Here is a 12,701-nt window from a genome sequence, read left to right as displayed (position 1 = left end):
CTGCAGAGCTGGGAGACCTAGCTGGAGTGAGGACGCCGGAGGAGGAGCAGCTGTTTCCTCCACTTTGTCTTTCCTCTGGGGCACTCTAGGTGGGCGCCCTTGAGAGGGATCTCATTTTTGAGCTCCAGCTAGTAGTAGGTGGAGGGATTTATGTTATCCTAAAAATCTGATTAGTTTTAGCCTCTGTTAACTAAGAACAATAGCCTCACTCTGGGCTACCCACTACATGCAGGCGGTGTTGAAGCAGGCAGTGAGCACCGCTAAGTGAGCCTAGCCAGGACGTCTTGGTTTTAATTTTGGTTTTTGCACCTCGGCTTTTTCTCTACGTGGGATGGCAATGTCCACCCTGCCTTTCTCACGGGAGCTACAGCAGATAAGTCCAGGGAGAGAAAGCAATTTTCAAATGGCCAAGTGCTTTAAATGACAAAAGACAAATGTACTTTTTACTTTAGCAGATGTGGAAAGAGAGGAAAAGAATCAGGGGGCCCATGACAGAGGAAGCCCAGGGGACCTCGGGCATGGGCTATCTGCAGTCATCCCTTCAGCCATTCACCCAACCAACAGGCACGAAGCACAGAGACTAAGCTTTGGGTGTGCAGTAGCCGGGGACACAGGCATGAGAAGACAGCCCCTGCTCTATGTGAGGGCCTGGAGAGAGGGCCTGATAGCTAAAGAAATATTTGCTCAGAAGAGCTGAGCAAAATTAGTGCAGGTCACACTGAGCAGGAGAGTTAAACCCAGGGAGGATAAGGCTCTGTTTCTCTTCAGTTTTCAATAAAGAGTCTTGTTGCAACATGAAGTCCTCGGAGGTGACAAGGGAGTGGGTTTCAGGCCAGAAGAGATATCCTATCATCTCCTTAAAATATGTGCTAAGGAACTCAGTGCTTTGTCTTTGCGTTGAGACATGCACCCTGCAGTATAATGGATTTCTTTGCTGCACTGGGTAAAATTGTGATTTTATTTGCATAATCTATTTGTAATAATAAGTGGAGTGTCTTCATTCCCTAGGAAACAGCAGGAGCTGTTTGCTTTGCCACCCCAATCCTAGTTCCTTGAAGGAAGCTGGAACATCACAGGTGTGGCTGGTGCCTGCTGGTGTAGGGGGTGGGCTGCGAGTCATGGGGGCTGAAAGGCATCATTCCACACACGGCCTTCATGCATGGGCCAAGCCAGGGGCGCAGGCAGGGGCCTCCCTGCAAGACCTTTATTACCCTGGAGGCTCCCCTGAAGAGTCCTCAAGCCAGGAAGAAGGAGAGAGAAACACCTTCACTCTTCCTACAAAATAACAAACCACTCTCAAACCCAAAGAAGGTGTTGTCCACATTAGGGCATTTCTTAAATTGATTTTTTAAAAGAGAAAATCAATAATAAAATGGAATTAATGGTGGTATTCTATTTGCAATCAGTTGAGATACTATAAGAAAAATTGTTCAAAGAAAAGAAGAATATACTTCTTTTTGTACTTTTCCCCTCTGTTATTTCTGAATATTATCTGAATATTAGTTGAGAAAGTTCACTATCTCATATGGAGATGGCTATGGATGCATTTTCCATCCAATTTCCTTCTAAAATAAAAGGTGTGTCTGTCCCTGTTACTACTCTGCAAGCTTTGCATTGCCTAAAGACGTAATCAGAGCCACCAAGAAAGGCTCAGAAGGCTCACTGTGCTGGTTCGCTGCATCCCACCCCATCTCACTCTCTGGTATCTTGCTCTCCCCTGCTTTGTAGCTTTGCATGTCTTCTTAAATCTCTCGCCTCTTGGACTTATGCCATGCTCACCCCTCCCTAGAAAACAGCCACTCCTCCAATACTGAGGTTGCCTTTTCTTCCTCTAGGGCTAGCAACCACCTCCTCCTTTGTGACAGGTATGACAGGTGCCCCAGACAGGTGCCATTTCACTGTCATTAGCATCCTCTGCTGGCCTGATCCTCCCCTCACTGATTGGTGAGCTCCCTAAGGACCAGCAGTTTATATTGGTTTTCACAGGCATGACATGTGCATGGCAGACTTAAATTATTGTGTGAGGAAAGAACTGTAGAAAGAGACGAAGAGAGGGGAGACAGAATGCTAGCACACACGTGTTAAAGAGAAAGCAAGCAGAAGTCATACACTTGGGAGACTGAGAAGGAAAGGCAGAAGGAGCTCAGGATGCTAACACTGGAGAAGAACATCTCTGGAGAACGTAAGAACAATCTTCAAATATTTGAAGGGTTTTAAGGTAGATAAAGCATGACAAGAACTAGAACCTGGATTGACCAGTGAAAGAGTGAGGACATTTTCACGCAGAATTTTCCAGCATTTCAATGGTCAAAGATGCTCTGACACAGAGGCTTTGTCATGGAGGTCATTGTGCCCTTGGTGGAGACCAGCGCCTGGGCAGAGGTGGAATGCTGGGTTAGGTGACCTCGCCAGCACTGCCCAACACTGGAAGTCTAATTGTCGGTAAACACACCACCAGTAACAAGGTACTCTGGCATGAAGCCCTACTCCATCTGCCTTATATCAGGCAAAAAGGAAAGAAAATTATCTGGGAGAAGAAACTAAATAGCCCTGAATGGTTGATCTCAAGAACCATCAGTTTTTGGTATGTCAAATTCTAAATTCTATATTTTTTTCAAGTTTCACTAGTAAAAATATTCAGAAGCACTTTTGCCATCCTAAATGTCTTGGACAAGACTTATATGAATGCTTTGAAAAAAGTTCTTATCCAAGATTGATTACTGATCTGCTTTTGGAACTGGCTTTCTAAACACTTCATGAAGCAACATCGCTTGATACAAGAGACATCACTTTCCACTGAGAGGAGCCCACCTGTATTAATATCACTTCCTTATTTTGGAAAGAACTAATGAATGTGTACAGATTATGATGAAAAGATCCCCTTTCAAAACAGTAGTCAGTGCAATACTTGATACTTAATGTCTAAAATGATTTCACCAATGTGATATTACAGCCACAAAAGGTTCGATGTAAATCTCATCATGATAGAGCAATCAGATATTGCAGAATGCGGGACATTTTACCTGTCTAACAGATAACTGCCCTGGAATCTTCAGGAAAGTAAATGCCATGACAAATACATCAAATTGAATAGGAGGGTGCCAATCTAGAACAAAAGAGCCTGAAGAGACACAACAAGTAAAAATGTCAAGGGTGAAGCTTTGATTCCTGGATCAAACCAACACAGCTATGAAAGATCTTTCAGCTGCAACTGAGAACCCAGTAGTAGTATTTGTCTTGTGTGCTAATACTAACACTAATGTGCTAATACCAATTATAGTAACATTGGGGTAGTAGTATTTTTGGACTGTAGATTTGATACTAAATGACAACTTTGATGTACTGTATTGTGAGTATGTGGGGGAATGTTTTCATTCTTAGGTGGTACACATGAAATATTCAGGGCTGACATGTAATGTCTGCAACTTATTTTCAAAGGATTGGCAAAAGAGAAGCTGTGTTTCTATGTGTGCATGTGTTTGGAGAGACAGTAAATGTGGTAAAGGATAACAATTAGTTAATCTAGGTGAAGAGTAAATAGGTGTCTATTATACTATTCTTCAGCTTTTCTTTACATTTGAACATTTTCCAAGTAAAAGTGGGAAAACTATTTTGGAATGTTTATGTGTGAAACATTCTAATTTATTCTATGTGTAATGACAATAAAATTTGCTTGTAAACATAGACATGGGTCCCTCTGACATTTCCTTCTTTCCATCCCCCCGTAACTGAATTAGTCTGCTCCTATGGTGCAGGTGAGTGACAGTGGCACCCCTCATAGGCTCTCACAGCCCCTGCATGGGAGAGGTGCCAAGAAGACCTGCACGTTCCCTGCCACACAGAACTGTTCCCTTCGTGGAATGGTTAAGACAAGCAAGCCCACTCGCGCATGGTAGGCAGTGATGCTTACATTAGGAGAGATAAGTTCACAAAAGTTTTTGGGGACACTCAAGAGGTTTGGAAAATTGAAATCACTCAGGCTGGAGAATAAAAGAGAGTGAGAGATGAAAAATGGAGTGCGGATATGGCCACCATGCTGAGAAGCACTGACTTATGTATTTATGAGACAGGGTCTCACTGGAGTGCAGTGGCACAATCGTAGGCTCCCTGTAACCTCAAACTCCTGGGTTCAACCAATCTTCTGGTCTCAGCCTATTATCTATTTGATCCTAGTAATAGCCCAGGAGATTGCAGCTGTTTTTCTAAAATGAAATGCTCCATGTGATCACATGGAGGTTATGAGATTTGCCTACAATCTTAGTAGGTGACCCCACTCTGGAGCCAGGGCAACATAGCAAGACCCTGTCTATACAAAAAAAAAAATAGGAAAACTAGCTGGGCATAGTGATATGTGCCTGCAGTCCTAGCTACTCGGGAGGCTGAGGCTAAGTTGCCCAGGCTGAACTCAAGTCCTGCCCTCAAGAAATCCTCCCTCCTTGGTTTTCCAAAGTGTTGGAACTACAGGCATGAGCCACGGTGCCCAGCCTAGATTTAATTTACAGGGCAGTAGGAGTCTCTGAGGATACTGAGTAGAGATGAGACATGGTGAGAGGTGTGCTTCAGCAGAGTTCACCTGGGACCAGGCTTGGTAGGCAGGTAGATCAGAGGAGCTGAGAGGTAATGTGGGGAGCAGCCACATGGGATGCTGAGACTGGCGAGGGCAAGAAGAGGTAGAGTGAAAGTGATGGCCATCAGCCCAGGCTCCAGAGCTGGGTCACCTACTAAGATTGTAGGTGAATCTTGTAACCTCCACGTGATCATGTGGAGCTCTTCATTTTAGAAAAACAGCTGCAGTCCCTTGGGTTGCTACTAAGATCAAATAAGTAAGAGGATTTCAATGTTTTGAATTCTAAAAACAATGATGTTGCCTTACCCTTATGTGTGCAAGCTAATTTTCTGCTGGTCCCTTATCCCAACTGTGAATGCAGAACCCTCATATCTCCTGCCAATGTTTCTTCAGCTCATCAGCTATATCTAGGGGCATCAGAGGATGCTTCACACATGCTAAGGAGAAGGCCCAGTCCAGTCTCTGGCCAGTCACCCTGTGATGCCCATTTTCTTTCCCTATTCCAATTCTAGAAAACCCTAGGTACTCCCTTTTCCATTTGGCGTGTTTCTCCATTGAATACCATTGATATTCATTACTGCTAGGTACTGCACCTGATCTGGCCCCTACCTACCACGTCAAAAAGGTGCCACTACCATTCCATGTAGCCCAAGAGGACCAAAGCTGCACAGTGGCCAGTGGCACAGGGAAGAGACATTCACTTTATCCTTTTGTGCAGACCCAAAGAAGGCCAAAAGTATGGCTGCTTTACCATGTCAATACCTTACCATGATTTCAGTGAAACAGTTTTAGCTTTCCCCTTACCACCTCCTTCTCAGGTACCCAAGGAGAGAACAGAGTACCAAATGCTACACTCAGAGTGATCCCTAACTCTGTGGACCAAAGCTTTGCTAATGAATCAAGTTCACCGTCCTTGGGTTGGCTCTCTCCCAGGAAATTCCTCAATATGTCATAATATACAATTCTTCCTATAACCTTAATTTTTTCCTAAGCATCCCCAGATATTTTGGGTCAGATGGGACAACTTCAGTACTAGTAAGCTGTAAACAGTCTTAGAGAATCATTATCAGTTTTATTGCATAAATTTTCCCTTCACTTTTACAAATAAAATTATAGTGTATGCATAAAGTTTATTTCTATGCATATATTTTTAAGTTCCTTAAAGACAGGGAGGATATCTTTTATCTTTGTTTCCCTTGAAGAGCCTGTCATTTGGTAGCACACAATAATGGCAGGTGCATTAGGTTTCACATCCTTTAGTTTATAGAAGCAGTGATATATTAACTACAGTATCACCTTCCTGGTCTTTTAAGATTCTGCACACGCTTTAAACTAATTTTTCTAATACGTGTTCCTGTAGCAACTAGATATCAGTATGAAGAGATAAACATGAACCTTGACTCCTACCTCATTCCACAAGTAAAAATTAATTTGAGGTGAATTATAGACCAAAATGTGAATGCTAATATACTCAAAATGCTAAAGTATTCAAATTCAAAGAAAAAAGCAAATACAAATGTATATGACTTTTAAATAAGCAAATAACTTGTAAATAGGACATCAAAAACACTAAACATAAAAGAAAAAACATTGGCAAGCAAATTGACCTTCTTTAAGAGCTTTTCTTCATCAAAAAGCATCATTAAAAAGGTATGCAGACATTGTAAAAGATGGAGGTTTCCTAAGTTCAGGGTTCCTCTGCTGTGGCACAAACTGGTTGGCTGTTTCACATTGCCCCCATGGAACTTGGGGGGCAAGGAGAACAGAGGCAAACATGAAGCTCACAATGCCTGCTGTGACATCAATGCCTACTGTGTAACAATGTCCTTTGTCTCTGACCCAGGCATCTCTTGTCTTCTTCCAGAAACCATGACACTATGGCAGGCCAACTTACTAGCTTTCAAGTAAGGTAACATCTCAGACCATCACAGGTTTTGACAGGGGAAACTCTGAAGGACCACAGGAGTTGGAGGTTCCATGTATCTCTAAGTAGTAACATACAATGGGTCCAAAAGAGAAGAAAGAGAACTCAAGATTCCTGAGCCACAGAGCTGTTGACTGGAGGCTGACTCAGAGAGACCCTGGATTCAGTGACATACAGAGACAACAGGTGGGTGCACCAGCCCCTTTCCTTGACAGGCTCCCAGCATTTTGTCTGTAGGTTTGCAATTTCCCAGGCAACAAATTAATAGAAAAAAAAAAAAAAATCTTCCATCTGAGGAAATTAACAAGCCAAAGTAAAAAGACCTGGAAATACTAACAAGCAGTACTTCTCTGAAATTCCCAGTTTTCATCCTAATATGAGGCCCATAGAAAACTTCCAACCAGCCATGAGTGCTTCATATCTACTTATTAATGAGAGGCCAGTAGGGAAATGCTCTATCATGAATGATGTGCTCCAAAACAAACACAAGTAATATGAGACCAGAAGAAAACTTCCAGAAACTATGGTTAAGATCCTCCAAAAGAGAAAAAAAAAAGTTACTGGGTCATTGAAATAACAGGAGGATGCTGTAAAAAAGAAACATCCTAAGTATTAGAAAGATCCTTCAGAAATTAAAAAAAAAATCAGTAGTTGGAAGGTAAATTTGAAGGGATTTCCCCAAAACTAGTGTAAAACCAGAGAAGTCTTATAAAAGAGAAAAGTAGTAACATAAAAGAATTATCAAAGAAATAATATCAAACAATCTCAATAATCAAATGACTTGACTTTACATATAGTTAAGACTTGCCTAGTCCATGGCATATGAAAAGAAAATCAGGATACTACCATTTGAAATTCCAGAATAAGAGGGGGAAGACCTTTCTGGTTGTGGCTGAGGATAAAGGGGGTTGGGGCAAGAAGCAGCTCACAATCAGACTGACCTAAGGAAAGATGGCCCAGAACTCACCCACAAGCAGTGGATCAATGTTTGCACAACTCTCGGGGGAAATTATTTTCTACCCATTCACAAAGTTACCTTCCGTGCAACATTCCTCAGAAGATTCCTGGAGAATATTCTCCACCAAAGTAAGGAAGCAGAATGACCAAGACCGGGAAGACCTGGTCAGGAACCAGGGAGTCCACTCAGGAAAGAGCAGGACGGTCTTTCAGTATGACAGTGAGGGGTTCAGGTGGGCCGCTGTGGCAGGCAGCCCTGTGGGAATGGGACGGAGGGCAATCCGAGTCTGTGGCCATGGAGGTTGGCTAAAGCCTTCCAACCCATGGAGAGGGCTGTTTGCTACCATCAGAGCTGCCAACAAAACACTACAGTGCTTGGATGTCAGACATTATTTTCTTTTAAAGGGAGTTAATCGCCTTCTGGACAAACATAATCTATGCGACCTCCTCCCCAAAAGGTAAGCAGGTCACACTAGGACATTCTGCAAAGTTCAGTAATTACATGACTGTAACATTGTAAGCAGGGAATGTGTATCTGACCAAATCTTGGTTCATGATTGTTTTGGAAGGTGAGCGGGGGAACAAAAAGGGAAAAGGGGTAGAGTGTAAGAGAGGGAAAGTCTAGTGTTTCCAGGAGGCAGCAATGTAGCTGAGAATGAATAATCAAGTGTTCATATAAGGATATTACTAGGAACATGATGGAAAATAAGAGAAGAAATCCCTTAAAGAATGGAAACTGAACCCAGGTTCAGGCAGGAAGGAGGGAGCTGCACTTTTTTTTTTTTTTTTTTGATGGAGTCTCACTCTATTGCCCAGGCTGAAGTGCACTGGCAAAATCTCAGATCACTGCAACCTACACCTCCCAGATTCAAGCGATTCTCATGCCTCAGTCTCCCCAGTAGCTGGGATTACAGGTACATGCCAGCATACTTGGCCAAATTTTGTAATTTTAGTAGAGATGGGGTTTTGCCATGTTGGTCAGATTGGTCTTGAACTCCTAAGCTCAAATGATTCACCTGCCTCGTACTTCCAAAGTGCTGGGATTATAGGCGTGAACCACCATGCCTGGCCTGTATTTTTCTTTTTGAGTCTTTTAGTATTATCTTATTCTTTTAACCATAAAAATTAAATTGCTTAGATAAATATAAATTTTATAGTAGAACATGGAAGAGGAGGGCGTGGAGGAAGAGGGAGGAGGAAATAAAAAATAAAGTCCTTGGTAGGTGCCATAAGCAAAGTGAGCGGTTTGGAGAGAACACTGCACATGACTTCCTGACTACAATGGCCTGTGGCTGATGAAGTACAGCACTTTGGTGGAAAAAGGTGGGCAGTGTGTGTGGGTGAGGAATATGACGGATTTAAAGACAACACCTTTCAAACTAGAGTGAAATGAGAGACCATTCTCTAAATAAATATTCAGGTGGTAATTTGCCATATGAAAAATTTCAGCTGTAAGATGTGTTAACCTAATAAGGAGGTATTCCCCACATGACATGGTTTATCATGGAAATAATAAAGGTTTTATTTTTCCTTTTTTAATATTTGACAATAATGCCATTTACTTGTTATTAAATTTTTAACTTAGCTACATAGCAGTTTATTCTAACTCTTGGCACATTATTTAAAAAGAAAACTCATCCCAGGTCCATGGTGAAGATAAAATAATTTGTCTCTCTCAGATAGAAATCTTATGAAAACAGGTATGATTATTGTAATTCCCTTTAATTACTGCTATAATTGCACAAAATCTTTAACATAAAGCAAATGCAAACAGCATTTATAGGTATAATTTGAGAGTAAGTGAAAAATCACTTTGAAATAAACATGGAATAAGGGAAAATCATCTTTAACAGTCACTTCTTCATGGACTCTCAGGTACAGGATCAGTTTGGGTTTTAATTGATGGGCTCAGCACCAAACGACAGACTTGACACATCCACCCCCACCATGGATGCTGTCCGTCCACTGTTGCACAATGTCCTTCAGTGTCTAATTTACAGATCCAGATATATTTTATCTTCCTCCTATTTCTCTGTCCTGGTGTAATTTACCCTAAATCAACCAGGCCATTTTCCATGTATTAAATAGCTTTCAACTCAGGTCTTATTCCTCGCAGCTGTATTTCCCCTTCCACCTGCATCCCTGAAGTTCCTCCCACCTGAAAACTTCACCTGACCCAAGAAAGCAAAGGAAAAAACCCGGAGAGCCAGTTCATGGTCTGGTTCAGTTTAACAGCCAGGAGCCAGAGCCCGCGTATTAGAAGTGGAAGCCCAGGAAGTACTTGTGAGCTGACTAAGAACGTAAGAACGCCACCCACTTCATTCAGGAAAGTGAGGCAGGATTCCATGCAGTGTGAATGAGTGCACATGGAACAAGCAGGTTATCATTTATATTCAGCAAGGGACCTCCATGGACAGGACATTTGGGGAGCTGCTATCAAACACCAGAACTTCTGACACTGTGCACACAGTCTTATATTCTGCCTTATCTGTTGTGATATCTCACTACAGTAATGATTATGATGATGAGCACTTATGCGTTGATATTGCAATATGTCTGCGTAAGAACTATCGCTAAGGCAGGTTATATTATTACCCTCGGTGTACAGGTAAGGAGGTTAGACTGATAACTTACCTGGTGTCACAGAGGTAGTAATGGCCAAACTAGAATTGGAACCTGTCTGCCTACTATCCAAGCTCAGGATTGACTTGAGTACGAGGGTAAGTATCTTACATGCTTTGTAAAGTTCAGGTTGATAACAAAATATGTGAAAGGCAGGGGTATAGACAAGAGGGGGCATATGAAATACAGGAAGAGCCTAAAGGAATTCAAGTCTATTATTTTTAATCCACTGCTGTCAAATGACAAACGATTACTGGCTTTTCTTCAGCTTATGATTCCTGTATTCGAATCCTGAAAAACTTACATTTCATATATTACCAACTATTATGGGGAAAACTATCACATGGGAATAAAGCTCCAGTGCCCTAAGGATTTGTTTAACTCTAGATAAATATGACGAGTTTGCAAACTATAATTTTTAAAAAGAATTCAGTCTTTTTCTTCTCCCAAATATAAGTTTCCAATCTTCCATTCCAGACATGCAGCAATTGAATTCAAGTCATCTGTGTTTCATTTTTTATAGTGCAATACTCTCTACCTGCAAGTGCAAATAATTTTTCCAATAACATATTCTTCTATTCCACTTCAGAAATATGATTCTTTCTCTTTTGGACTTGGGGCTGGGGGAGGGAGTCTTCATCTCCTGCAACTCTGCTTTTAGAAAATAATGTCATTCTACACATAAGTCAGAGGCAGGCAGGAAAATGATGGAAAGAAATGACTTGTCAGGTGTGGATTTCTTCAAAGCATGAACTGCTTAGAAATCAGTGGTGGCAAATAAGCCTGTAAAAAACAGGAAAAACTCCACACCATCGAATTCTATCTGTAATTCTGTCTGTAAGTTCCAAATGTTCATGGCCCTATTGCTGAACAAAAATCTGACTGCTGATCACTTTCAGAGTAAAAGCTGGAAAACAAATTCATCTTCTACCAAAATCAAAAATTTCTCTTGTCAAGAAAAGATTGAGCTGAGGAAAATTTTTTTAAATATAAATCCATTTCATTTTGGTAAGATGGAAGAGACATACTTGTCTCTACTTTTCTTGCTAAATGCAACTAAAATCCCTGGATATTACATGTAAAACAATCATACTAAGACTGAGAATTAGACAAAAGGCAGACCAGTTAGGGCATCAGGACCCAAGGGATGACATGGTAGCGAGTATCTTGGGCTTTCTTTGCTTTTCTTTTCATTCCAGATTTGGAAATGAAAAAGCTAAAAACTCAGACACGCCAATGTACGGGAATTTTAAAAATTCTCAACAGAAGCCTGCTCTCTCTAGTTAAAGGACAAGTAAAGGGTCATCCTAACAAGACAGAATACTTTTCTTTATTTCTTTCTTTTTTTTTTTTTTTTTTTTTGAGACAGAGTCTCGCTCTGTCACTCAGGCTGGAGTGCAGTGGCTCGAACTCGGCTCACTGCAAGCTCCACCTCCTGGGTTCACATCATTCTCCTGCCTCAGCCTCCCAAGTAACTGGGACTACAGGTGCCCATCACCATGCCCGGCTAATTTTTTGTATTTTTAGTAGAGACAGGGTTTCACCGTGTTAGCCAGGATGGTCTCAATCTCTTGACCTCGTGATCCGCCTGCCTCAGCCTCCCAAAGTGCTGGGATCACAGGCATGAGCCACTGTGCCTGGGCATGACAGAATACTTTTAAACAATAACCACTCTTTTCTAGCTGAACGGAATAGATAAAATGGTGGACCTGGCCTCACTCACAAAAGCTGAGTAAGGAGCCCTGAATTCTACCCTTACTGGGCCACAATAAAGCATCCAACCCTCAACTAAGGTGGTTTCAGAGAGTGCTGATGAGGGAGACAGAAGTTGGATTTCCTCTAAACAGCAATGAGCTTCCTCTCCTAATGATATAGTTGGAGAACACATGGAAGCAGGTACTTGTACCCGTCTAGCCAGCGCAATATCTGCAGGGGCCTAGAGGAAAGCTAGAACTCCCTCCCTATCCAGCAATGATTAGGAGACAGCTTCCAAGGGTCAATAGACCCAAGGACTGAACCTGGACTTCTATAGCAACCTGGAAGTGATTAACTCCAACCCCCTTTCCGCCAGAGTGCTGTTGCAGAAAGCCAAAACAGCTTAAATAAGATAGACTGTTGCATAAAATAATATCTGAAATGTTCAGTTTTCAACTGAAAAACACTCAGCCCATTCTACCAAGAACCAGAAAGATCTCAAACTGAAGGAAAAAAGATAATCAGTTGACATCTATACCAAGAAGACAAAGATGTTAGAATTATGTGGCAAAGATTTTAAAAAATAATAAAAGATAAAAGCAGCCATCACAAAAATGTTTCAACAAGCAATTACTAATATGCTTGAGACAAATGAAAAAATAAAAAGGCTCAGCAAAGAAACAAACTCTCAGTAGAAGACATAAAGAAGACCCCAGTGAAAATCTTAGCACTAAAAAATTTGATGACAAAAATAATTTTTAAAAACCTTCACTGGTGCATTCAGCAGCAGAATTGAGGAAAGAGGAAAGAATTAGTGGAACTTAATATAAAACAATAGAAACTGCACAATCTGAAAAACCAGCAAGAAAACAGACTGAAAAAATAAACAGAGCCTCAGAGACCAGTCAGACAAAAGATCTAGTATTAGTGTCATGG

The 12,701-nt window shown here is 41.5% G+C and overlaps 2 protein-coding genes across 8 annotated transcripts in view; one reads left to right on the top strand and one right to left on the bottom strand.

Moving 5' to 3' along the window:
* Positions 1-12,701, bottom strand: part of GABRG3 (gamma-aminobutyric acid type A receptor subunit gamma3) — a 571,515-nt gene that overhangs the window by 363,539 nt on the left and 195,275 nt on the right. The gene's annotated exons all lie outside the window — the stretch shown is intronic.
* LOC129482521 (uncharacterized) overlaps positions 6,281-12,701 on the top strand; it is a 122,833-nt gene continuing 116,412 nt past the window's right edge. For 4 of the 7 annotated variants that reach the window (XM_055278474.2, XM_055278473.2, XM_063640252.1 and 1 more), the window contains exons 1-2: positions 6,281-6,677; positions 7,854-7,906. In XM_055278474.2, the coding sequence (XP_055134449.2) occupies positions 6,570-6,677; positions 7,854-7,906 (161 nt within the window). In that variant the 5' untranslated portion in view covers positions 6,281-6,569. The remainder of the gene's footprint in view (positions 6,678-7,853; positions 7,907-12,701) is intronic. The other 3 variants (XM_055278465.2, XM_055278467.2, XM_055278472.2) reach the window with 1 other exon arrangement.

This window comes from Symphalangus syndactylus, chromosome 5 (genome assembly GCF_028878055.3).
Source record: "Symphalangus syndactylus isolate Jambi chromosome 5, NHGRI_mSymSyn1-v2.1_pri, whole genome shotgun sequence".
In the NCBI taxonomy this organism is placed as follows: domain Eukaryota; kingdom Metazoa; phylum Chordata; class Mammalia; order Primates; family Hylobatidae; genus Symphalangus; species Symphalangus syndactylus.
This window is presented reverse-complemented; position numbering and strand designations above follow the sequence as displayed.